This window comes from Cuculus canorus, chromosome 11, assembly GCF_017976375.1.
Source record: "Cuculus canorus isolate bCucCan1 chromosome 11, bCucCan1.pri, whole genome shotgun sequence".
Classification (NCBI taxonomy): Eukaryota; Metazoa; Chordata; class Aves; order Cuculiformes; family Cuculidae; genus Cuculus; species Cuculus canorus.
In genome coordinates, this window is record NC_071411.1 from 2813244 (window position 1) to 2840686 (window position 27443).

Below are 27443 nucleotides of genomic sequence, written 5' to 3' on the forward strand. Positions count from 1 at the left end.
CATTCCATATAGTTGGCACTGTGAGAGCTGAAGAGCTGCAGACAAACGTGACTGAAGAAGAGTGACTGTCCTGAACCATCCGACGTTTCATAAACAGGATGCAATCACTTCACAGCTTACAGCACTTTCCCTGTGCTCAGTTTCCTTTGGGAGACACACTAAAACCAGGGCGCTCACAGAGAAAATGTGCCCCAGCCAGCACTGTGCCATTTGTCTCGTGGCTTCCTCCAGCCTGCCTGGTCACACCCAGTGCGCTTTACTTTATTTATTGCTTGCACTCCGGTTTAACTGAGCTGCTCTGGAATATTTGCAGCAAGTTGGTGATTTGTGTTCTGTCGGTGTTTGCCAAAGAGAAAGCAGGTAGCCAGTTCACATGATGGTCCCAGGAATAGTGGGACAGCTTCCCTTTTTTTTCCCCATCAGCTCAAGGAGTAAAAGCTCTTCTTGATGAATGAGGAAGAGCAACACTGAGGTTCTTTCAAAGGGAACACCGTCTTCCATCACACTCACCACGACTGTTTGATTGCAGTACCTGGCGCACCCCTTCTTCAGGACATTCAGGCCTTGCGGATCATGGATGTAGACGCATTCTTTTGGGTAAAGTGTTGGTTCCTGCACAAACAAAACAAGTTGTCAGCACTGTAACCTTCCCCTCTGCTCTTTTTGCTGCAGAGCTGCGTATCTGCGAGCTGAGGAAGTTCACAGAGATATCGTTATGGCATGCCTATCATGAAAGAAGGCACGTGGTGGCTTCTTCCTGCTCCCGGCTGTCCCCAAGTGTGCGCCAAGGTGCTGCCCCTTTGTTCTAATAATAGCGTCTATGATAAGGGAGACGACAAGAGTAGGGAGAGAGGGTAGGGGAAGAAGGAGGGAGGAAGGAAAGGAGGGGAGAGTAGACGAGGGGAGAAATATAGGGTAAGAAAGAGGGGAGAAAAGACAAAGTAGGGGAAAGGGCTAAGGGAGAGAGAGCGGAGCAGATGGGGAGTAAGAGAGAGGATGAGAGACTAAGGGAAGGAAGGAAAAAAAGGGGGATGGAGGTAAGAAAGACAGAGAAGGAAGTGAGATAGAGAGAGTGAGAGAGGGGAAAGGACCACAAATAATATTGGAATGATGCTCAGTGACATGTCAGAAAGTTAGACAGGAACAGAACTGGCTTGGCTTAGATATTGTTTACCAGTGTGTATGTATGCCATCAGGCAAAGAAGAAATAACGACAGGTATTTACCATTTCTCTGCTGCCAGGTGGGCAAATGCTGTTGTTGAGGGCCTCACAATCCACACAAGAGCCCTGTTAAGAAAACAAGAGTGGAAAACTTAATCTTCTCAAAGGAATCCATTCCCCATGCCAAGAACAGCTACAGAGCTACTACTCCCAGTGTACATCCAAAACATCACAACCTGTATCAGAAACACTCCTAGGAGGGAGTTTTGACACTCTGAAATGTGGCGAGTTTATAATTTAAATAAAATGGCTCCTTTGTCTCAAGAAGACGCTTGAATTTGACTGCAAGATGGGGTCTGTCTCCACCCTGTAAGTCCATCAGCCACGAGACATACAGCTATGCTGGAAAACACTTTGGGCCTCACTAAAACAGCAAGTTATGCAGAACCTCTGGCCACTTGGGATTAACTGTGTGGCTTCAAATCAGGTACCTCTTCGCTATTCAGATTCTCATCTTTTTTCAGTAACCTACCAACAATCAAACTGGGGAGTAAGCACCTAGAATAAGGGATACACAGCTGTTCAGGTGAGACTATCGCTCAGCAGTTCTACCTCCTGCTCCCAAATGACTGCTTCCTGTCCAGGCTACAGGACACCAACACTGATAGCAATGGGAACAAAGCATTGTCAGCTGAATTAGCAACTACAAGGTCAAGAAGATCATGTAAGACCTTATGAAAAGGCAAATGAACTTATGAATCAAAGGCAGGATGGGTGCAAGGGAAGAACAACAGTTTACAAGGAACATCTGCTGATTGTTGGCAAAGTAGCGCCAAGTGCTAGCAGAACAGTGCCAGTGCTGACACCATTCAGTTCACATCAGGGCACCTCTCAGAGAGAGCATATTTCCCAAATGCAATTTGCACAGCCTGCTTTTGTCTCTCCAGGCGAGCGTGGGGTCTACAGCAACCACTACTGTGAGAATGGGTGAAGCTGACTTACCGTCACTATTTTATATTGCTCTTCATTACATCTGTGAGGCAAAATGGGAATTATTGAAGGAGGGATGAAGATACCATCCAAGGTATGGATAATACCATTTGATGCCACAATATCTCGCATGTTCAAGGGGATCCCTGATTCATCCATCAGAATTCTTCCCTGATGCAGAAACACAATTTATCTGCGTTTTAGCCCATTAGACTGCATCAACTACATAAAGACAATACACAACATGAAGTGCAGCCACACAAATGGTCAAGCCTCTTAGAGGAGTCACAGGTTAGATGAAAAGCCATCTAATTCAATGACTTCAATGAAGTCCAGGTTGTTAAGCAGAGGAGGAAGCAGAGATGAGATGAAACCATATTGTGCAGAACTACATCCAGACTTCCACCTAGAGCAGGAGGGTTTTCCAGAAAGGGTTTAGATTCATACTTACATCTGCACTGATGTTGATGGTAACTATCTGGTTAGCCATGGTAACAATGTGCGGCATCATTATCAGTTTCTCTACAGTCACCTGAAATAAAAACACAGAGTCATTTCAGTACAGTCACTTAAAAAGCCTTCTAAAGGGGGTCTCGATTTTAACATTCACATTTCATTCTTCATTTAGGAAAAAAATTCTTCACACTGAGGGTGGGGAGGCCCTGGCCCAGGCTGCCCAGAGCAGTGGGGGCTGCCCCATCCCTGGAGGGGTTCCAGGCCAGGTTGGATGGGGCTTGGAGCCCCTGATCCAGTGGGAGGTGTCCCTGCCCATGGCAGGGGGTGCGACTGTGTGGGCTTTGAGGTCCCTTCCAACCCAAACCATTCCATGATTCTATGAAATATCATAAACACAAACAACGGCTTAGAGGGAAATCCAGGACGTGGTTTTCATTCCTTGTTCAAGTAACAGCCCCACACAGCTGAAATCAAGTCTCACTAACACGTCTCTTACTGATACGGCTCCAAGTAGGGTCAGACTAATAAGGGAATTTTCCAGGACACATTCAATAAACAATGAAAGCTCAGCCATAAGCATAAGAGAGAACACATTTTGCCTTAATAAATAAGCTTATTTCTAAAGGGATAAAAAATGTAAACTACGGCTACTCCACTGAGAAACTTAAGGATTTGAGAAATAGGAAGTTCTGATAACTAAGACAACCGTTAATTTTGTGTCCAAGGGGTTATTAAAAAGTAGCTCAGCCTGTTACCATGTTGTTATTGATCAATTGCAAGCAAAACTACATTTTGCTGTTTTGTCAAAGTGCTGTTCATTTTCCATATTGGAATTAGGAAAATCACAAGGGCTGACATTTGCTTCTCAGTAAAGAATGGGAATAATATTGCTATTTCTTAATGCAGGACATGGCGGTGTACCATAATGCCTGAGCACTCTCTTCCTCCACCGGTTTTGTGTCTAACTTTAAACACTTCTCCTGTGTATTTTATAAGGGAAAATGTCTTGTTGATGCACTGTATCGATTTTATTTACCCTGCTACTATAGCACACAGCATCTTTAGTGCAAGAACTGGCAGTTCCAGATCACAGGCTCACTTGTACCCCTTCTCCATCTCTAACTTTAGCCATTGGCGGATGCCAAGGAGATAGGAAAAGGAGCAGGGAGCCTGGACCACTTCTTTGTTTGGCTATAACTTTGGTGTTGCTGCTATTAGTGTTTTAGGGAAACTGTAGGCTGGGGAGTTCATATTTAAAGTATAATCCTAATTAATAATTCAACAAATAAAAGTGATAACAAGAAAGGAGTTGCCCACAGCAAACTCTGCTGGACAGTATTTTCATTATAAAGGCCATGCAACTAAGGAGCGCCATCAGTCTCAGGAAACTCAGCATTTCATGATAGAAGAGCACAAGCTGTCCACTTTAACAACCGTTTTCACGGTAAACATTTTGCCTCATCACATCCTGAACCACATCCTTGCTCCTCCAGGGAAAGTTCAAGACGCAGCAGCTGAAGACACTGACACTCTGACCGCTATTCCAAAGAACACAGTTGATAACACGCTGGCCCGAAGAGCCCCAGTTATCTGGAATGACAGCTGCCTGCCTTACCGCTGCTGAAGTGTAGATATGATGTTTCACGAGTTCCTGAAGCTTATTTATGCCCTAAGGAAAGCAGAGAACATAAAAGTGAGATACTCCTTCAGAGGCTCAGGAGTAAGAGGAGGCAACTGCATTTTCTTTTAACCAATGACTGACAATGCCAACGCCGTATAGCAGCGAATTCACTTGGCGAACAAGTTCCTTCATTTCCACTACCCAAAGCCAGGGCGGGGAAGGTAAACCAACCAGCAGATTTAAACAATCTAGCTAGTCATAGGTGCAGGTTCCATCAGCATTCACTACCCTCCCAAAGCCTCACAGAAGCAGAGAGTTGGTTTAGCCTTCTTCAGGAAGAACAACTTTTGGCAATGATCAGATACACTGCACGAGCCATTCCAGCACAGCCTGGTGCAACGCCGTTGGCTCAGGAACCTCTTAAAGCACTATAAGCTCTCACCTCTGTGAAAAGATAAATGAGCCTTCCATCTCTCAACTTATCCACGCCATCATTGCTGGGTACAAATACTGTAAAGGGGCCCGGTCCGTCCAGGATTGCCGGCAGGCCACAGTTCTGCAAAAACAGTAAGAGTAACATTGCGGATCTAGCACAAGTTAGTGAAGGGGGACTACCAGGAAGGGACAGGAAACTAAGCAACCCAGTAGAGGCAGAGCTATTGAAAAGCAAGTGCATACAAGAGGCAGCTGGACACCAAGGACAGGTATGTCATGTATCCCCATCCCTGGAGGCGTTCAATACCATGTTGGATGGGGCTTGGAGCAACCTGATCTAGTCGGAAGTGTCCCAGCCTATGGCAGGGGGTTGGAACTGGATGGGCTTTTAAGGTCCTTTCCAATCCAAACCATTCTACAATTCTATGATAACAGAGGCATAAAGGCCACAAAACCAGAGCTTGGACAATGAAACCACTGGTGTGAATGCAGCTAATGTGAATAGGGGAGAACTGGGCTAACGCTCCCTTTGTGCTTTAAACACAGATACACATACAAAGAATAGAGCTGTGACTTTTTGCCTGAAGGGAAGAAGAAGAGAACCAGGTCTATAATCAAAAGGGCAGTTCATGAATTTTGTAAATGACTAAGAGCCACAGAGCTAAAAACAGGCAAGCAAGACAGTTGTGAACAATGCTAGAGCAGATCCAGATGACTCTCACAGAGGTAAAAGGAAAATCAGTCTGTCCCTAGTGGAAATACTAACTAAATGAATCCTGGGCAGCACCTCAAGCGTTTATAACCTGAGGGCTGCTTTTATTTAGAGATCTACACCCCAAAAATAGGTAGGTACAATGTAGCTTGGCACAGGGAGTCATGAAACTTTCACTCTTTGTCCTGACAGTGGTCACAAACTAAACATGCTTTGGAGAATAAACTCTCCAGGGGAGATGGGAAGGGGAGGTGGGAAAGCAGATGGGAGAGGCATGCGTGTTTGCTACTTGTGCCAGATCCCTTATAGATGTGAAAATTGATCTCTTCCATTACATTTGCTTATGCAAAATGCACAAAATAAGAAATGACACAGAAAAAAAACATCCAGAAAGCCAAAGCACTGAGATGTATTTAGATAAAACCCAAAACCAGCAGCAGGCTTTGCAACAGCAGCAATGCCACACACATTCATGGGGCAGACACAAACGTGCTTACCTCCAGTATAGTTTCAAACCTGCTGAAGATCTCCATTGAAGCTAGGATCTCACCAATGGTTTTCTGCAAGAAGACACAAATAGGCAAAAATAGCTGGGGCTGAAGTAAGGTCTGAGCACATCCTGGAATGCCTTCGGTCAGTTAATGTTTGTGGTTTGCATGTAAAGAGCTACAGAACACCACCACAGTCGAAGTCTTCAAACCCTCTGTACTGGTCAGTTGATCTAGCAAGGACTGAGCCTGCAGTAACTCAGGCACAAACTCCTTCCCACGCACAGCAAACCAGATTTTCCAAAGCACCATGCACTTTGGCACTGTTCTGTTTCCTTACTCACATCTGCACATTAAATTAAATGAAGAGGCAATTGCTCACTATCATTAATACTAGAGATATACCCCTTCCGGTGAGATACAAGTCACTTTGGGGCTGGTGGGCAATGGAGCTGCTCTGCCATCTCAAGACTCCTTGTCCTTTGAGGACAAGAGATCACTCTGCCACCTGCAAAGGAGCTCCAATGCTAAGAAAGTAAAACACATATGCGTATTCCTGAAAACACAGAGGAAATTGATACCTTCCTTTTTTGCCATGTTGCCCATTAAGACAAAAGTAACATGAGCAATGTCCCTCCAAGGACCAAAGCTTCTGAAGAGACTTGCGTGACCTTTATTTGCAGGAATTTGCATGGGTTGTTGGCAGAAAGTGTTTCCCGCAGAACACACAGAGGCACAGAACGTTATTTCCAAGGGACATGGGTACAAAGGGATTTGATGCCAAAAGCGGCTCCTGTGGTCACCAGCCTTCATTGCAAAGCTAACATCACAAGGGAAGGAAATGCCTTAAGGAGTCCAGAGAAAGACAAGTAGCTGCAAACCCTCCCTGTAGGTCCCTGAGCACAGACACAGAGTGCCAGCTTCCCCTCTGGCACTCAGACACTTCTTTTTGGAAAACGCCCTCATGCAGGTCATAAGACTGAGATGATCTTACATGGCCGCAGGGAGGGAGATCACCAATGGGGAGAATCAAATCCACGTGAGCACCCAGAACTTGTACAATTGATACACCATCCTCAGGGCACTTCAGCTGAAGAGCTACCACCACTCAACACAACAATCCAGCTGCTTTTTGAACACACAAAATACAGCCGTAATACTACACGGTCTGACTGTTTTAATAGATTAATTACAATGGTTTAAAGTAGTGCAAATTAGTAGCAAAATCCTACCAAATCTGAGAGTTTGTGCCATTCTATGAGTAATTTTTTTTGCAAGGAGGTAGAAGGCAACAAGGTCTGCTTTCTGCATAGAGAAATGATATCAAACTGCTCAGGCACAGCAATGCAGCAGCGATAGCAGACACTTCTCCCAGCTAACAGAGAAAAGAAGGCGAACCTGAAACCCCTGCCCAGTGTCTTAAACTCAAGACATGACTTCAAAATGCAAAATTCTAATGATTATTCATCCTCATTTTAAATAATTTGAATGCAAAGGCAAAATTGATTATAATTTCAAAATGCAATACAGACTGATTAAAGAAAATCTTCTTCCGCTTTTTAGGTGAAAAATGCTTTTTCAATATTTATCCTGTAAGATACACCTGAAAAAAGAGCTCATTTGCTATCAGGGGAGTGATCTCAAGAAAGTAGAACTCTCTACTCATCCAAGCACTGTAGAAGCATCATTGTGAAGTTGGTATCTGGCTTATGCAGTGCTATTAGCTACTGTTAATGATATGCTAATAGTGCCCAGCAGATCTCATCAGGAGCTGGAAAAGAAAATAAATAGCTTTTTTTTTTTTCTTTAGAAAAAGCCTGATTGGAAGTTTAATGATAAAAATAGATTTTTTTAAGTGTTTATTCTGCTGTCCCATAAAACAGAATACGAATGCCTGTGTACCTGTGGGTTTCCAAGGTTGCCAGTGCTGGTTTCTTTCCGTAGGGTGTTAATGATATGCATGACACCATTGGCTGCTGGTAGGTTTGGTTGTAAAACATTGTACAGTTTCCCTGGCAGGTCTTGGTATCGGAATGATTTGACGTACACCTGAACAATAACAAAAGATTATTTTCTTGTGGTATATCTGTGGTACCATAATAGTTTTCTAAATGATGTCTCCTTACAGTGCCCTCCATCTATAGGTCAGCAAGACAAAGGCACAACCAGAGTCACTCTGTAAAAAGCAAACATAAGAGGTGTAAACCAAACATCCAACCTCTACCTGAGTTTGGGTAATCTTTTGACCCTGGGGGTACTTTTAAGAAGACTTAACCTGGGACAGTCAACTCTAGAATTAAGTTTTTCTGAGTGTGATCAATGCTTAACCCCAGCTCTGGATCACAAAAGGGTGCAGTGACCATCAAGCAGCATCAGCCTGCCAAATGCAAGGAGAGAGGCACAGAATCTGGAGGCAATCCTGGAACTAGAGCTTTGATTGCAACTTTGATTGGCTCACAATGTCAACAAGGAGTCTTCAAAATAAAGCCAGACCAGTCAGGCTCACTGAATTATACAGCACATCTGGTCCTTCTATAGCACATTCAGCCATGCACCAAAGCTGGGCACATGGAGGTCTTCCACAGGTGACCTACAAACTAAAAACGAAGGCATTGGTGCCTGCAGCCACAATCCAAGTTCAGGCAAGCACAACTTCCCTGTGCTTTTCATTTCACCACATGGATTTCTTGAACTGCTCCTCCCTGCCCTGAACTACAGTTCACATCACTGTGGATTCTGGCTGAAACAAAGGAAGGGGAGGGCAGACTTCCCAGATCAAAAGACTCCTCCTGAGTAAACAAACAGGAAAGAAATTTAAAAGGAGCATTGACAAGCTCAGGTTGGATTCCCCGGCTTCGAATAGTGCTTTGTCCTTTCGATGCACGCAGGGTGCATATATTACGACCTAGACCTCAAGGCCAAGGCTGGATCCTGAGGGAGGAAACAAATGGCTCTCCCCTGGCCAGCTGTGAGCATGCATGCAGGAAAAGTGCAGGATGGAGAGAGAGCAGTGGATGCTGGAAAATATGAGTCAACTGAATACGGGAAAAGGGAAAAAAAGCCCTCCATATCAGAACACAATTATGAAAAACACCTTGCTAAGATGACTAAGAAAAATAAAATAGAAAGAAGGGAAAAGGGAAACTGTAAGAGAGAACATTGTCTGCGTCCAAGCACACCATCTCTAAGAAGAAGCACTCAGCTTGAAGAGAGACTTTGCCGACTCTTCCATGTCAACCATGTGGATATTGTAGCTGCTAGTAGTGCAAGGGAAAGGTTTCTTCTCAAGAATACATACACAGACTGAGGAAAGACCACTCACAAGCTTAGGAGTCAGACTCTGGCTAACTGATTGTCTGCAAGACAGAAGAAGTGGTTGCTTGGGGCACATGTTCTTAAATCACCTTGCTTTGGACTCCACAAAGGAGGTTATTGTTCTGATCACAGGCAGACTTGATTAGAGAAAAAGGTTTTCTGCTTAAGAAAGTGCACAAAAGGAACTGCTCAAGCTCCAGTCTGTCCTACATGAAAGCAGTTTCAGTTCAGGTGATACTTTACCTGGCTACTGAATATTAACTGCTGTCCTGACAAGGTCCACAGAGTCTTGGTTTTCACCATGTCTTCTGCCAAATGCACACCAGGAACAATGTGCATTCTGCACAGCTGCTCGGCAGTGGTGTCCTTTGGGGAATGAAGACCACATAAAGACAATCAATGGCATGTTCTTTCACAAACCTTATTTACTGAAAGAGCATTGCATTCTCCCAGCTAATGCACACAGAGAAATTCTTAGCATTCAAGATTGAGCTTCCCTCTTCATTTTTGTTCACTGAAGTAGCACTGTGGCAAACCTTTTGCTTCTGGTTGTGTTTGCATTCAAACACAGGGAGGCCAGTTAACCTGCAAGCGACTTCAGAGGAATCCCCTAGACAGAAACCTACTGCTCTCGGACAATTTACAAACTATTCTTGCATGCTCCAGTTTATAACACTTGTTGAAGCTTCTCTTACACTGGATCACGTAAGTGGACCAAGCAATCTGTTATTATGCTGGACCATGTAAGTGGTCGCAATTTACATTTCATTTCTTCCTTTCTTTTCCAGGCTTTCCATCACTGGTGTTCTTTTAAAGCAATCCTCTGGCAATACTGATTTAGGAGGAACTGCTCCTCATAGAAACAGCTAGACTAGGTAACTCAGGGGCCTTTCCTCATGTATTTGCTTTGAATCCAGAAGTTTCCATGATGACCCAGGCACAGGGTCTGACTAGTGTCAGTGGAAATCTCTGCTCAACAAGGTAGAGGGAAACATCTTATACCCCTGGCATTTATAGGTTAGGAGTTGCTCCCTAGACTCTATGTAAGTTACTGTTGCTGCATGCATAGCTTTGCTATCAAGCAAAGGAACAACATTTCCAAACCATCTGGAAATGAAATGTTCCAAAAGGGGGTTTTCTGGATTATTTTTAAGACATTTACCTTCTCATACCCAAGCGCTTGCTGCCACCTGAAACACAACAGCCACCTTGCCTAGCACGCAATTAAAATCCCTACTGTGTGAGCTGCACGTGTAAGCTCACATGCATCAATTTTTAGCTCTGTCCTGGGAAAATAGCTTATATTCCTTCTCATCCTAATGATGGATAGACTGGTTGTGGGCTTAACAGTGCAAAACGTACTGCAAATGAACCAAATTTAATTAATAAATAAAATAATAACATGACCTGCAGGACCTGCTTGTTGAAGCCTAGGACTCTCCACATCTTGTCCTGGCTCCCACAGCAGTTTTCTCCAGCCCTGCTGTCCTTGCTGTCCCCAGGAATAAAATGAGCTTCTCTCTAGACGCTGACACCACCACAGCCACATCTTGGGCCATAGGCCCCAAATTCAATATTTTGATGCAAATCTCAGCCCCTTTTGAAAACCCCACCCTCAAGTAGTGAAAACACACCTAAAGTTCCAAGAACAGTCACACACAGAGAGCTTCAAGCTGTAAATGAAGAATGATCAGAAAAACTTACACTTCCTGACATTAAAAACAAACTCCGCCAATATTGAAAAAAGAGAGAGGTTTTAAAATAATGTGAGGGATGGAATGTTCTCTGTGAGATTGCAATTTAACCGGACAATGAAGCGCCTTCCTAAGGGACTGCTTCTATAAATATTGTCTTCTAAGGTTCCTCTCTCCTGTGTCAATCTGTTTTTACTGCAGGACTCAGGCAGGAAAGAATCCTAAGGCAGCAAAAATTTGCTAAAATCAAGAAAACTTACGTTAAATTCCATTGTATCCTGGATGGGAAGAAGGGATGGTACGAAGATTGTGAAAGGCCCGTATTTAGTCAGCAACACTGAGCAACCAGAAGCTGTAAAAGGAGCAGCAAAGTGAAGTAGTTACTTGACATCCAGTTCCACCCCCTGCCATGGGCAGGAACACCTCCCACTGGATCAGGGGCTCCAAGCCCCATCCAACCTGGTCCTGAACCCCTCCAGGGATGGGGCAGCCACCCCTGCTCTGGGCTACTAAGTAGAGGACCCACAGCACATCAGCCTCAAGCATTACCGTAGAAATCTCAGCGACAGCTGAAATATTGCAGAGCCTCCAACATACACACTGTGGGTGGAGGCACACCAGTGGTTTGATACAAGTGGGCTTGAATCACACCTCTAAGGCACATTTTCCTTCTTCTGCAAATATGGTACATTCTTCATCAGGACTGTCAAATTCCTAAGACTCATCCACAAACTCCTCAATTCATAACCCAGAACCAGTAACGGGAGGTCATAGATGTGAAGTGTTTAATTTTGCTGTGGCCGTACGCTGTGAAATAGATCCACCCTGCTGAAGGGCTTTTAGCCTTTTCTGACACACTCTTGTCCCCATGTTTCCTCCATTCCCCAAATAAATTCAAAAGGCATTTACCAAACATTTTTCTGGCGACGTTTAACTTCCTAGCAAACCTTCCTCGTGAATTATGCTGATTTATCTCACTCAAGAGATCTTTATAGCAATTTCTCCCATCTCCAATCTCTCCTTCTTTACAGACACAGCTAAGAGACAAGAACGAAACATAACAAACCATTATAAAACAGTTTGCAACACTTTCATCAAATGTGAGTAGAACATGTCAGGATCCACACTTACAAGAGCAATCTCAACTTTAAGGTGTAGCTTAGTAACTTCTGCCTAAACTAAGTGACAGGAAAAAAGAAGCACGCTTCTGGAGTGCAGGCAAATTTGGACCCCAAGGGAATGAAGATATTTTCTCAGATAAGGATCAACGTAAGGATTGTCTGCTTTAGAGTTCAGGGTACAGATACCCACAACACATGTATCGACACCTTTCTAACTAGAAAGTATCAGTCATTAAAGCATCTGAACAGTTGAGATAATGCATAAAAAACAGAGGCAAAGTGAAAATCTAGCGAACAGCTCCTATGTGACCACTCGGCTTCAGTGAGAAGTGCCAGCTCAAGCACATCACTTAGCTATGGTTTGTCTTAGACTTAACGAGGGGCCCAGACAGGCTAATGACTTTCCCAGAAAAGCTTATCTACATGTGAAAATCTCCGTCCTGATTCACACGGATTTATAGTCATTACTCAGAGACTACTTAAGATCACTGGCCGACAACCATGTTTTTTCCCATTTGGGTTCGGTCCAAGTATTGGCTCTGCTCTCTCTGTTCAGCGATGCAGAGACAGGCGACACGGGAGGAATGTGACGTTACTCCAGCCTCACGGTGCTGAGTGCCAGCTGCTGGGAAACAGATGTACTAAGGCAGGGACTGTCCTGAACACTGCGTCCTGCACTTTGCAAGTGTATCTTCAGAAGGGGAAGCCACTGGGTTTCAGATCTGGCCTAGAGCACGCAGATGGATGCTAACAGTTTTAGCAGCACTGGAGAAGGAAGGGTCAAGGAGATGGGACTGTTCTTTCCCTTTTCAGTCTCTTCGAGAAGCTCCACCTTTTCTTAATAACACACAAAATCTTCAGTAACGCTTTCTCTGGCGTTTAGGAAGCCATTAGCAAAACTGATCCTAGATTTGGAAATATTTCCCATCTAAGGGGTATCAATTTCTAGCTGTTTTGCTCCAGAGAACTAAAGGCGATGTGGTGTTTCTTCCCTCAACTTCTCCCTTCCCTGTCAACATGAAACTCTAATTCATTTCTTGCTTAAAGGCCTGAGTGGGAGAAGCGCCAAAGACTTAACTCTCACAATCAAACACGGGCAAGTGCAAACAAACAAGAGTCACACATCTTCCTTTTAATGACTGATTAATAACTGATCACACCTTACTACTATCCCCAACTCGGGGGGAGCTACATCTCCAGTTCACATCACAGAAGATCCTCCTGCTCCAGATGTAAAGCATCTTGTGACCCACATGCCAAAATTTACAATGACTCATGTAAAACTCTTTACTTTCCAAGTGCTCGTTACAAACAGGCTCTTCTCAAAAGGTGATTCTGGCCCATTCTCCCCAGTCAGCTCGCAGTTTCTTAAGAATTCAGCTCATCCAAACTCAGTTTCCATTCTAGCTGCAGAAAAAGCTTCTTTAGCAGCAAACTTTAAACTGGCTTACCTAGGATTCCCCTGGGAATTGATTTCACATGTGGAAGACACATCACAAAAATACTGCTGGCAATCGCTGGGAAATGCAGAACACTCGGACAAAGGAGTTCTCCTACTCATCCCGGGCTTGCAAACACAAGTCGCCTAAGGGAAGGCAACACAATGGTTATAGAGCTGCATTCATCATCTTTTACCCAATAAGCTACCCTACAAAAGAGCTGCCTGGTTTCCCTTTACAAAATCTAAGGTGAGAAGAGAAGACTTGCCCATTGCAATGGTGAGCTCATGTGAAGAACTTCTCACATGGCTGTTTTTCAGACCCTTACAGGTTTCTGACGTGCAGTATCTGCCCTTACCTCTCCTGGACGTCTGTAAACACAAATGGTCGAGTTTTCTGGGCAGCCTCCATTGCTCTCAACACAAGGGTTTATGGGCTGGCAAACCTTCCCATCTCCTTGAAATCCTTCTTTGCAGGTACATTCATAATTCCTTGGCCCAAGAACCTTACACGCAGCAAAAGGGGAGCATGGAGAAGAAGCACAAGGATCCTGAGCTGCAGTTGAAGAGAAGAGAGGTGACAGTAAGCAAATTTCTGCTTTCAGAACAGCACTTCCTGCAGCGCAGCAGAACAAATTTATACTATTAAACTTTGACAATTTCCCAGGAAAATAAAATATTTTAGATAGCAGACTGTTCGGGTTTTTAGTCCGAAGAATTTGGGTGACATATTCATAGCCTCACCAATACCCCACTGTCATGGTTATTCAGTGTGTACTTATAGCAAGTGCTGCACAGAACCTGCAACTCTAATTCATTTCTTGCTTTCTGGACCAACTGAGAGGAAAGCCAATAACTCAGCCCTTAATCTTAAAGAGATTCCTAAAACACACGTCCTTCAGCCTCTGTAGTGTATTCATATTCAGGTATTGTATTCATAGTGATCAAATTCATCCAGAAATAACAGCTCAGTACGATTTTTCCAAACAGGGGTCCATTTAGGGTCACAGAGAAGTTTCTCACCTTGACAAGTGCTCCCACTCTTCCTGTAGCCCAGCTTGCAGTCACACATCGCTGTCCCATCCCTCACCACACATTCGCTGTCGCCCTTGCACGTCACGCCTTTGCAAAGGGGAAGCTCTGGAATCAAAAGAAAGTTTCCCTTTGAGCACACAGGGCACTACTGGAAGGCACAACTTACCTTACAAAATATTTGGAAATTAAAGCAAATGTGGTTTCCAGAGGCCCCAAAGTGGCACAATAAGCAAGGGATATCAGCAGTGCAAACAGCTCTAAAGCACTGGCAGCCTAGGTAGTCAGATCTCCCGAAGGCTTAGAGAGAAGAAACGGTCTATCTGGTTTTCACAATAAGAACAGAAGCACAAAGAGATGGTGCCCCTCGGCCACTGTCACAGAGAGGGGAGCAGAGCCTAGCTTTTCCCCTCTCTCTAGCTCTCCAGTGCTCAAATCATCTTCCCTCTACATTCCCAAGCCATTCGTTGCCCCTCAGTTCCTCCTGGGCCACATGTATCCAAGGCCATATCACAGTTTAGCGCTACGAGCCCCTCTGCAGCTCCTGGTGTGTTTACCTTGGTCACACCTGGGGCCAGTGTAGCCTCCATAGCACGTGCAGCTTCCATCACCGGTAACACCACTGTTGCATTCCCCGTGCACACAGTCACACACTGTAAGGGAAGTCCAAACAAACGTGTCCTTCAGCTATAAGGCAGCACATGAGGTCCAGGCATACATTGCCCAACCGTTCAGGGACTTGGCACTCTGATTTCCCATTAAGCAAATGATTCTCAGTCTTTCACTCAAATCAGTCTATCTTTCTTATTGCAAATCTCTCCCCTTACCATGGCTATCCCAATTTCCTCTCTTTTTTTCAGCCAGGCTGCTACCTACATCCCTAAAGTGACCCACACTCACTTCCCAACTCTTTTCCAGACTCCTGTAATTCCTCTGCCTGTCTTCTAGCCTCTTCCTTGTTGCCCTCTATATAAAATTATATATATAAATATATATCATATATTTTGCTTAATGGGACAAAAGCAAAATATCAACACTATCAAACATTGCCAGTTGGCATCCCCTCCTCCTTTGCAGTACTCTTCTTCACTCAGCCTCCTTTCCTTGCTCTCCCTCAGGTATTTTTGTAGAGGTTTCGCCTGAATTACTCATCTTACCTGACTGACAGTCTGGGCCAAAACGATTTTCATCTCGACAGTTCTGGCAGGCAAAGCCACTGTACTGCTCCTAGAAGAGCCCCCAAATGTCCCAGATGTTATTTTTCCATATCATTGCATGGTCCCAAACATCGTTATAGTTCAAAGTGTCTCCCCATTTCTGATTTTCTGTGACAGCTGAAGCAATACAGTGAAGAAAACTGATCTGTTCGGTGCTCTAGGTAGGAGCAACCACCTCCACTGCAGGCAAGATCACAGCATAAGCCAACACAGAGGTAGGCATCAAGAAAACCATGTCCTTATCACAGTCAGGATTGTAACAGCTGGCTCCTGCTATCTCTCTGAAGAAGGAATTTGGAATTCACCAGTGCCAATGGGCTTTCTGACATTGATTTTACAGGGCTTACGGACCTTCAGCACATATTTCAATTGATAAGGTTTCCTTGAGTTAAGTCCAAAAGCAACTTTCTCAAAGAGAGGCCCAAGAGGTAGGATTCTACCTTGTCCACTCACAACACTATTAATTAAGGACGCTGTAAAAATATACAGTTTACAAGAGAAAGTTTCAAGTCTGATACTGATCTATTAAGCTAAAATTTTAGAAACACTGGTCTATAATATTCAAATGCATAGGAATTGTTCACACATTTGCTGAACTAAATACAGAGCTGCAAAGAAAAAAATAAACATCTGCCCTAAATCCTCTTTTTGCTCTCTCTTGCTTTTCCTGAGAGAGAGAATGGATCTGTCTGCAGAGGTTTAAAACTCATTCATTCAGGAAATGCATTGTCCAAGTCTGGAAAAGGTGCAGCTCATTAAAAACCAAGCATTTCAGGGCTTCTTACAGTCACAGACACTGATTATTTCAACTGATCAGAGGCTTAAATCCATGCCATTCTTTCTTCATTTCTTCCTAGAGATCCTTCACAACTCCAAATCCTCACTAACAGTGTCTTAGTGCTACTGCCAACAACACCGATCCTCTAGAAAAACCACAGACACTGATGCTGGAATGAAAGAAACCACTAATGACCTTCCAAGGTAGAAGGTCAGCTTTCATCCAAGGCATCCACACTGACACTATACAACTCCTTCTGACAAAAGCACATCACCCTGACAATAAATCATGCACTAACCTTGCAGATGCAGGTCCCATTTTGCTGAATACCATCCAAGCATGTCCCATGGCCATTGCAGGGATTTTGAGAGCCACCCAGACACTCTAGCAGGCAAGAGACAGGTCAGACAAGACTACATCCAGCAACCAGCACTGCATTCCCTCTTCCACCTCCTCTTCCCCCAGGCATTCCAGCTGTGCAAAAGGAACGCCCTCTTCACCAGCGAAGTCCCTGCCTGCTTATCCAATACATCTAATGCTGGCCCAGAGTTGGTGAACATGGCCAGAAGAGGCACCAAGGAGCAATTTGGCTGTTAGTTAAGAAAAGCCTGTTATTAAAAATCTAAGGAACAGTCCCAATGGGCTATAACTAATTCAATTTCAGCAAAGGCACTGAAACACGCTTTGAAGTTAGATCACTGCTGCCAGCATCGGCGAGAAGCGGTATCAAATATCTACGGGCAGTTCTGAACCTCAGGACAGGTGTGAGCCTGCTTTGCAAAGATGCTGCGCACTTTCAGCTTTCCCTGACTTCATGAAGAGTTCGGAATGCGCTCAGACAAACCAGGTCCACACATCTTTGGAGTGGGGTAACTCCACACGCTAGGGACTAGATCTGAAAGTTGTAGGAGCGCGATTCCTCTGCCAAAGTCCATAGCTTATTCAAACCACCGCTGTGTGAGAACAAGCTCAAGCTCTCCAATGACATCTTATCTTCTGCAGGACTGCAGCGTGTCTTTCCATATTCCAGCAACCAGTCAATCATAGGCCTTGCTTTTGGATTTTTGAGACAAGACAAAACAAATTCTCATTGCTTGGCATAAACCTGAGTGGGAACTCAGTTATTTTCACCTGGAGTTGGAATTGCTAAGTATTTTCTGTGGCTGAACGGCTGACTAACTCCAGACTATACAGGAGCACATGTGGCACATGCATTGCAGACTACAGGAACATCTTCCTCTTCCTTTGGAAACTTTCTTAAAGAGGAACAAAAACATCCCTTTCCAAAAGCTTATTTTAAAAGAGAAGACAAAAGGAAGTTCCACCAAAGGAGGTTATGTTATGTGTTAAATGTAAGAGGATTCAACTCTTCTGAAGCAAAGATTCCTTCCCCTTTATATACTGAATCTCCCAGACAGATAATAGAGACCTCGTGAGTGTTGGAGGAATAATGAAAATTAATCACCTTAACGCATATTTAATGCCTCCCATTAAAACTGTTTTGACTTATGGAACAGCAAGATTGTATCATAAAAAGATTAAAAACTTACCATAGCACTCTGAACCCCAGAATCCTGGGCAGCACTTTTTCTCCTCAATTTCCTTCTTACATATGTGATGGCACCCTGGCAGGGAAAGTGTATTTTCTCCTAACTTGACAGTGTATCTTAAAAAGAACAATCCAAGATCCACGATTACAACATAAACATAGCATGTGCTTGTTGGAAGGTTTCTAAGCAATCACACTGCAGCGCACAAAGCTCTTAATGGAAGGAAGGACTCTTGTTTCCTACATGCATGCAAGGGTTTGCACTCAGGTTATATCTTTGCTCAGGATGCCCATTGATAGGAGCCTCAAAGATCGGTTACAAGAAATCTGCCGGGAACTGGATATGAGCCTGAGCAGTCTGAGGGCATCAGGAAAGAAACCATGCATGCTGGAGCATTAGACAGCACAGAAACAAAGTTAAGATCTCCGGGGTGACTCAACATTAGAATTCAACTTCAATAACCTTGAAAGAACAAAGTCTCTTTGCAGAACTTGTCCCCTTCTGTCTTGCACCAAAGATTCCAGATTGGGATGCTGGAAATTTGGGTTTAATAGCCGTGCTATTCTCAGATTCGCTAAGCAATCTTGGACAAACCTCTTAAATCCCCAAAAGAAGCATCTTCTTCTCAACCCTTCATCCAATGCCTCTACACACAGCTAAGCCCTTGGTAGCAGCGTCTTTTGTTCTGCACGTACACAGTACAGAACTATTGAGTCTGCCCAATAACCATGGTAGGAGCAGATAACACTCCGAAAAGCTGCATACACTCACATTATTCTTACACTTCATTTTATTTTTGGCACAACATCCTTCCCAAAAGGAACTTGGAAACTGTCTCAATAGCACTGCCGCTTTGGCTTCAATCTGACTCCTGTGTGCGCCTGGGCAAAAACTGCTATAAACTGCAAAACTGCTACAGCTATTTTTAAAGTATTTCAACAGACTAGTGAATAGCAGAAAACAGCACACAATGGGGCTCTACATTAACAGTTAACATTCACTGCTGAACAGATACACAAACAATAATCTATAGTGTTTAATTTCTTAAAAGCTTCCTGGTAAATTCAGTCCCCCCTCACTCTTTTCCTACCAGAGCCAAGCTCAACAGAGCAAGAGTAAGGACCACATGAACAAGCAATTGTCATAAAGTGAACTAGGAAGGTAAAAAGTTCAGAGGATTATTGCTGGAAGCTGGGAGGATATACAAGGGCAACTATCATTATATTATTTTCCTAATAATCCACTCTGGAATTCTGGGTCTGAAACAGGTTTCTGTGCTAGACAGATCTCTGTTAAGTTGCTACAGCAGGATTAGCAAACTCAGGTTATGTAGAGCAAGTTAGAAGTAATTACCACGTAATTTGTTCTGAATCTTACATAGAGAATATGTAAAATCTTAAATATAGAATCTTGCAACCAGCAGAAAGTCTTTGGGATTTGCAAAGAGACAAAAGCAACAATAATAGGGGCCATAAATCCACTTTTATGCATCTGAAAACAAAAGTCTTTGGATCTTTAGAGCTCAAAACAAGACTGTTCTCTTGAAGGCATACACACTACTTGCATAGCAGGGCTGCATCAAAACCTTCACCTGGTTAGGAAACAGGCCTTACCTGCAGTCTCTCAATCCTAATCCTTGGGTGGTCTTTAACCAGCCTCTTGGACATAACATTTTAGGAGCTGCGGCACAAGAAGTACACTCTGTATTCATGGTAAACATCGTCTTGACATTGCATCGCATGGATTTTAACTTAGAAAGAAAAACAGAATGGAAATAAGCCCCATTTTAAATCATCACCCAAGCCACTCGTTTTGCCAACCTTTAATATCTTTATCAACATTGCACCGTTCTTTAGATGTCGCTGGGGAGCGCAGTGACTGGTGCAGCTGCGGGGAGGTGCACACAGGCTAAACCATCATGTCACGCTGCTGCACGCTGCTCCGCTTGGATCTCAGCTAGAAGGCACTAGGGCAGATCACAGCTATCTTATCCTCCCCCTACGCCTCACAGCAAAAATTCTAACCATCTCTAAAATAATCATAATTGCGCACTGTTAATTTAAGCTGACCTTTCACAAACATGTGGTAGCGATATGTGAGGACGAGCTCTACATTAATAAACCTTGCCAGAGGATGCTGCATTAAAATGCAACACATTTCTCTTTTTGCATTTTTCTTTTCTACATTAATAAACCTTGCCAGAGGATGCTGCATTAAAATGCAACACATTTCTCTTTTTGCATTTTTCTTTTCCATGCTGTTGATGTGATCCCATTCAGTGGTGGTTTCATTGCTGTTCCACGGGGCTGAAAAAATGAATGCGTTAGTTCGGTTTGTTTTCCGGAACCCAGAAGATGCTCACAGAAATATTTCTCATGGCATTTGTCTTCGAGAAGGTACATGGGGCGGGAATGAAAGGAAAGGTGCTCTGCAGATTTCTGGCTAACTGGATGGCCCGCGGTGCTTTGATCCAAGGTGAGGAGACTCCACAACATTGGCAGGACGATCAGGGAGGAGACCCAGATAATTCACACAGTTGGTGATAAATTCAGCACGAGTCATTTTACCCAACCACAATGACTTGAGAGGTTCAGGTGTTCTCACAGGGCTTTTCTGTACCCCTGTACTCACCAACTCTGCTCCTCCAAAGGAAGCACAGTCAGAGTAGATGAAAAAAAATACAGCCTCATCATCATATACCAAGCTGTCATTGAAGCTCACGATTTTACCTTAAAAGTGTTTCCTTGAATTTCTAAACTCCTGGAGTAAAGCAACAGCACAAACCCCTCCTTGCTTACTTTAAAAAAAGACACTGTTTGACACTGATGATGGCAAAGAAAAGCTGGAAGGCAAGAGCTGTGTTTGCCCCAAAAGGTCAGTGGCTGGAACCCCCCCACAGCTCGCCTCAGCGGTGCCTCTGCAGGCTCTGTATTTTCTAAAAATAAAAACGTTAGATCAAATTAGGGGAGGAGGCCTTGATCTGGGATTTTTTAAGCTAATCCTGAGCAATCCTGTTACGCAGCAGCTCTCCCGTGCCCAGAACTCCTTGTTTTGGATTCCCATCAGTAATGTCAGCTTTGCTTCCTCTGAACTTAAGCCCAAATTTGCCTCAAGGCAAGGGAGGAAGCCCATGGCTTCCCATCAGTTATCAACAGCTCAGGAAGGCCCTCCCAGATGATAGCCAGCAGACCCTGTCAGGAAAACCTCTCGAGAGATAACCCTCAAGTCCCAGGTCCACAGGGACATCTCCCTGGAACAGTTTCCTGACTCACACTCAGTTCCCTCTGCCTGGATTTGCTGAGCTTTTTGCATCTTTGAACAAAGAAGTGATATCTGTGTTCGTGGTTGCCTTTCACATGGATATTAATTTCTAGTTGTGCAGATGGGGCTTTCTTTACCATACACCAACCTCCACTTCCTTTGGTGGTAGAATCCCCAGGGAACCTGTTACGTCACAGCCTTTCTTGCATTATAAACAGCTCAAAACCAATTTGAGATCCACCAAATCCACCTATCCATCTCCTGTGAGCACCAGGAGGACAGAGATGGACAGGATTTTACCCAGCAGGACAGAGATGAGCTTTGTTTAACCTTAGGTTTCCACCCCACTGGTACACACTGCGACCAAAGGAGATTTCTCCTTTTTCATGGAGCAAAACAGAGAAGACAGTCAATATGGATAAATGAGGTGCTACCTCCAGAGCACTCTGTATCAAGAGAACAGCAGTGCTATTGATGGTGCAGGAAGAAGCCCATCCAACCAGCTGATTCAAGTACAAATTAGGACTCCAGATTAAAGATGGGCTTTTGAAAGGAGCCAGGTGAAGCCAGGCACATGGTTCTGACAGAATGGTACATCTTCTGCCCTTCTAGTCCCATCAAATACCAGCTTTAATCTTCCCTGAGACAAAGCCTCAGAAAGAAGAATGGGAAGATGCCCAAGGAAGAAACACAGAGGTGGACACCTTCCTATGAGTTATGATGTTAATTTTGTCAGAATTACTGCAGAAACTTTTATCAGGTGTCTAAGCTGCCCTATCTGTATGGAAAACACCATGCAAACAGTAGAGCACAAGACACTAAATTAAAACTCTTCTATCATCTATTTCAACTTTATTTCCAGGCAACAGGAGTCGGCTGTCAGATACAGCTGGGCCATTAAATGTGTTCTCTGTCATGGTAGTGGAGGAAGACACCGTTATTCACACATTATGCCACTCTCCTTCTCTTTCCTTCATCAATGTGACTCCATTTCTAAATGGAGATGGACACTGGGAGAGGAGAAGAGCTGTCACTCTTCCCTGCTGGCATCTTTAACTACTTACAGGCCTCTAAGACAAGACAGTTACGAGACAGAATCTCCCCTACCCTACCTTCCTGGGACACTTTGTGAGCTTTAGGCAGCTTTCCAGTAAGATCTTCCCCTTTTTATAAGGAAATACGCTTGTGTCAGCAGCAACAGGCGGGAGGAAAGAGGAAGAAAACAGCTGCGCGGAAAACAATAAAAAAAATATTTCCTTTCTTATTTGAGTGACAGAATTGATGAAGCAGTCATTTTTCTGGAGTGTTTTGCTTCTTAGAAAAGCAGAAGAGAGAATCAAGGGATGTAAATGTCCCATATGATTCTATGAAATGTAACAGTTTGGATCCTTGAATTTTCAAAAGGATGAAAGCTAGACAAGAGCTGAAGCCTGAGGGGGCTCCGGGGGCACAGGCTCATGGAAAACATGAGGCACTGCCCCCTTGGGCTCATCTGTGACCACTGTTTCTGTGTTTGAAGATGCTGGAGAGGAAGTAGCGAGAAGGAATGTCTGCCCCAGGGATGCAGCAATGCTGTCTGGTGGGTCGAGAGTCAGCAATGGGGTGAAAACAATCACTGTTCCTGAGTAGGTGATGTTGTGAGCCTGTATCCCACTCTGGGTACAAAGCAACAGAAAAGAAAGACACTCAAACAACTCCAAAACTCAAGGAGGCATTTAAAGCAGAAGACACTTAGCTGCAGCTGAAAGAAGTTAAGAGCCAGGGTGCCTCTGCCCACACTGAGCTGAGTCTCGCCAGGGCTGGACCGTGTTCTCTCCCTGCACTCAAACACATGTGTGTGCATGAGCAGCCACTGCCCTCTGCGCTCCGCTGAGACAGCGGAGCTTCTGGATGCTGCAGTGTTTGTTTCCTTCCCTCCTCTCCCTTCAACACAAACGGCCCTTACTTCTCAAGTGCTCAAGTTTCTCTTATTCCACCCCAAGAGAATAAGCCGAGGAGGTTTTTTTAAGGGCTAGTTTCATTCCCCTCATTTTCACTCTTTATCTTTTCCTCCCAAAGCGCGACACAAATCCTACTGCACGGCAAAATCTGAAGGAAGAAAGAAAAACATATTTGGACGTCAGTGTTTGGTTCCAACAATACTGGGAGTCAGTTCTGGAAATGGTCATTATCTAATGAATCATCAAGTTTCCAGTGCATTTGCCCTTTACAGAACAGAGCTGTAGACGCATGCTTCAGTCATTACAGTCGTGTACTTCCCCAAGAAGCTCTCAATAACTCTTTAGCTAAACAGACCAGTGGCTCCTGGACACACAGATCTGTCCAAGGAAGACACTTTTCAGCACACAGATGAACAATCAAGCTCAGAAAATCACGTAACACAAGATCTACTGTTGCCCTGGGTGTTTCCCACCATCTCTGCTGCAGAGCACTGGAGGCACAGGGATGGAGGGAGCACTTCCCTCGCCTCCCACCTGCCTCCACGCCTCCTCCAGCACAGCCTGGGACTGGCCTCCTCCCAGCAGAAACACTTTCATGGTTCTTACATCTGCCACATGTTTCCCAGCCCATACGGAAAGGTATACAAAACCCTAAACAGGCTAAGAGATTTGCTGTCACGTTTGAGCCATCAAATCAGAGCCCCAAGGTTAACATTGCTGAAAACCAACTAGGTCAAAATCTCCCTTTTCTCTCTTGGTGGCCCCTACAAGGCTCCTGCAAGCCTATGGAGGCCTCTTGTGGAACTAATGCATTCCTTTTGTAAGCAGATCCAATATTCACCCTAAACTATCAAAGAAGACTTCATTAGAGCCTTATTTTCCCTTACCTCCCATTATAACCTTTCAAATGTTTCTTCTCTTTTCTCCAAAAAGAGGGAATCCTTTGGGGAAAAAGCTGTAAAAGGAAGTTATTTTTCCTGGATTAAACAAACTGCTCCAGTGGTGACTCAAATCATTTCACCTCTCTGTGAGTGGGTACTCATTACCTGATATTTTAACTGTTTCACACCAAGGCAGACACCTCAGTGATTACAGAACTCAATGCACTGTCTCAAAGTGAAGACCTACATTTCCACTTAGAGCAGTTGAAGATGTGAGCCCATGCTCCTGAACACACTACTATACTGGAACCCATGCCTCCAGACAAGTAAAAACCACAAGTAGAGACACTTCTTTGTGCTTGTGCTGAAGACACCTTAATGATCCTACAAGTCTAAAGGTTCATGAGGTTCTTATCGGTCATTTATAGCCCCTTTATGAAAGGTTCTACGCGAAAGCTTCCACCCAAAGCTCTGGCACTGACACATCTTTTCAGCACTCCGGCTTTTTCTAAATTAAGCCTTTCACTCACACACACCTTCCTTTAGCACAAGTCAGTTCATCTCCACAAGGCACCTCTTTGTCATTCATGACAAGACAACCCTTTCATAGCTTGGATCCCCAGGGAATAATGCCCCAAATGTCTTACACATCTTCTGACTTTGTAGGCCACTTCATTCCTCCAACATCAGGACACAAGAAGGGCAATGGCAGAAGACAATATAGTATAAATTAGTGTGAATTCTATCCTACAGAAACTGGGACGCCTCACCATGGAGCCTAGAGAACAGACCTACAAAGGCATCAGATGTTCTTCTAAATGCTGCTGCTAAACACAAGAACAGAAATAAAGGAATCAAAAGAAAATTAACAAAAGTGAAATAAAATGGAAAGTATTCCACGCTCCTCCCTGGGAAATGTACTTGAAAGAAAGGTATTTACACCGCTGCAAAGCAACAATTTGATAAAATTTAAGTTTTTTTTCTTTATACAATTCTCCTGGGAAACTTGCAGACCTGTCCTGTCAGATGCTCAGCTCCCATCACATGTACTGAAAACAGCAGAAGACAGAAGATGCTGAGTAAATTCCTTTCATATCACAACTTTCATGTTCAGTGCTGAATATAAATACAGATTTAATCTGACCTAAAACTCAAGCAGCTCCTTTCAACCTTATTTTTAATTCCTTGGTTTAGACTGCACAACCCCCCCACATGTAAGCAGAGAAGATTCCTATGGTCCTAAAGTTTAATAATGGATGTTATTCTGCATCTAAATAAAGGTACATGAAAAAAAGGAGTTTTGAGGAGGACTATTTCTTAACATGCAATCATCCAAATAGGAAGAACCATTCAATGAATGTTAAAACAAAGACTCACAGACTTACCTTCTGGCTCTGGCAGTCAGCTGTGGGAGTGAAGCATGCTGCTAAGAAGAAAAACAGCAACCCAGGAGGATGCATTTTCATGCTTTTACAGACAGGACCTTTTCCACAAAAGGGGTGGCGATAGAGGCTACAATTTCTGTAAGATAAGACCGCCTACTAAGAATCAGATCCAAGACAAACCAGAGGTTAAAAGTAAACAGGGAGAGAGCATTTTTGCACTGTGCTCTTTGGCTGCAAAGCCTTCAGAAGTGGATCTGCTACTTCTAGCGTTACGTCTGAATCAATATCGCCTTTTTCTTTCTTTCTATTCTTTTTTTTTTGAATGCACAAGCAGAACTCCTTAGAAAAAGGTTTACTCAAAACAGGAACATCTACGGATTTCCTCTTACATATCAGTTCAAAACAGAAGGAAGGAAATCCTTAGGTTTCAACTAATTGGAATGAAAAAAGGTTAACTGTATGCTGAACTGAAGGCAAACCCAATGGGCAAACTTAAATACCATGAATTCACGAAGGGTAAGGTAATTTAATTCCACCACTGATGTTACTGTGTCCACACCTCCTCAAACAGGAGATAGACCTGACCAGTACCTGTTCCAAACGACGCATGAACAAAGCAATGCAAGAGACGTGCTGCATTTCAGAGCAATAATGTAAACACATTGCATCAAGCAAGCAACTGCTTTGGGTAGGTTTTGATATTTACTTAAAATACTTAAAATATTTGAGTTTCTCATCAAGCAAAGCATCCCATTTTGCAGGTGCAGTTGCAAAATACATCATTTTGCAAACTCTCTGCTGACAGCTTGATGAATCCAAGGAGCAATTCCATAGCACTCAGAACAAGAACGTCCCAAAACGGGATTAAAAAAAAATACACGCTAGCCTGAGGTATGGTCTGCAATTGATTTTCTCCTTTTGAACATTACAAACAACCAATAATTGATTATACAAGGAATATTATATATTCAGATTTTACATGGACTTTATCTCCCTTTGTCTCCAACTTTGGGGGTTGGAATTGGATGATATTTAAGGTCCCTTCCAATCCAAACCGTTCCATGATTCTATGATACCCTACACTGCCAAGATCATCCAACGTACTGAGCAGTCTAAGGACTATTTCTGTCAGTAAACAAACCCTACTGAGAAACGAGGGGTCTTTTAATTTTGGAGCCATTAACAGTACATGAAGATGCTTAAATGAAGCCAGGATAAGAAGCTATTCTTGTGTTTACATAAATAACTCAGAATGTTAATAATTTTTGCCCCCGGCGTACACACAAAAAACCACATGCTAACGTACAAAGTATTTAAAAATTGCTGTACTTACTCGTGCCGTTAATTGTGCTTTACCTCTTCTTCCACCCTATAGAGACAGCCAGCATGACGAACAGCCAGCGCTATTATATATCCTGCGCTAGCAGGAAGCAGATAAGGCACAACCATCCACTGCTACCCATGTGAGAACAACCAGCCCACAACTCAATCTGACAACTCAGCCCACTTGTCCTGCTACAGGACAACTGCAGCCCTGGGACCATCTCTACCCAACAGACGGGCGCTCTGTCAAGGTCAGAGGGTTTGCACAGCTCTGGGAATCATTTGGTACCCTGCAGATCTGTGACATAACTTAGACCAGTTCTGGTGAGATGGCAAAGTCACAAATAGACATTCTTGTAGAGCAGGACATTAGCGTAGAAGCTGTACAGCGCTTTATTTACCTACAGTCACGGTACTGACTGGCCAAGTAAACAGAAGGATGAGTCTGCGTCTTTGCTCCATGCTACCTGTTAATCACACACAGCTAAGCCAGGCATCCTAGAAGGATCACAGAAACAGTAAAATACTCCTTCCTAATCTCTCATCCAAATCTCTTTCAGCTTAAAACCATTCCCCTTTATCCTCTCCCTGCACTCCTTGATCAAGAGCCCCTCCCCAGCTTTCCTGGAGCCCCTTTCAGTACC

General features: G+C 43.8%; 1 protein-coding gene across 5 annotated transcripts in view; it reads right to left on the reverse strand.

Annotated features, from left to right (window-relative positions):
• STAB1 (stabilin 1) overlaps positions 1-26941 on the reverse strand; it is a 95868-nt gene extending 68927 nt beyond the window's left edge. For 3 of the 5 annotated variants that reach the window (XM_054076529.1, XM_054076528.1, XM_054076525.1), the window contains exons 1-20: positions 25477-25817; positions 19623-19759; positions 18010-18125; positions 16758-16843; positions 15622-15691; positions 15022-15117; positions 14456-14572; positions 13792-13988; positions 13446-13579; positions 11783-11910; positions 11134-11225; positions 9423-9545; positions 7767-7913; positions 5874-5936; positions 4672-4785; positions 4224-4277; positions 2604-2684; positions 2165-2323; positions 1226-1288; positions 511-612 (exon numbers count right to left, since the gene is read on the reverse strand). In XM_054076529.1, coding sequence (XP_053932504.1) covers positions 511-612; positions 1226-1288; positions 2165-2323; positions 2604-2684; positions 4224-4277; positions 4672-4785; positions 5874-5936; positions 7767-7913; positions 9423-9545; positions 11134-11225; positions 11783-11910; positions 13446-13579; positions 13792-13988; positions 14456-14572; positions 15022-15117; positions 15622-15691; positions 16758-16843; positions 18010-18125; positions 19623-19759; positions 25477-25557 — 2160 coding nt within the window. In that variant the 5' untranslated portion in view covers positions 25558-25817. Of the gene's footprint in view, positions 1-510; positions 613-1225; positions 1289-2164; positions 2324-2603; positions 2685-4223; positions 4278-4671; positions 4786-5873; positions 5937-7766; positions 7914-9422; positions 9546-11133; positions 11226-11782; positions 11911-13445; positions 13580-13791; positions 13989-14455; positions 14573-15021; positions 15118-15621; positions 15692-16757; positions 16844-18009; positions 18126-19622; positions 19760-25476; positions 25818-26809 lie in introns of those variants that run through there. The other 2 variants (XM_054076526.1, XM_054076527.1) reach the window with 2 other exon arrangements.
• Between the last annotated feature and the right edge of the window lie 502 nt (positions 26942-27443).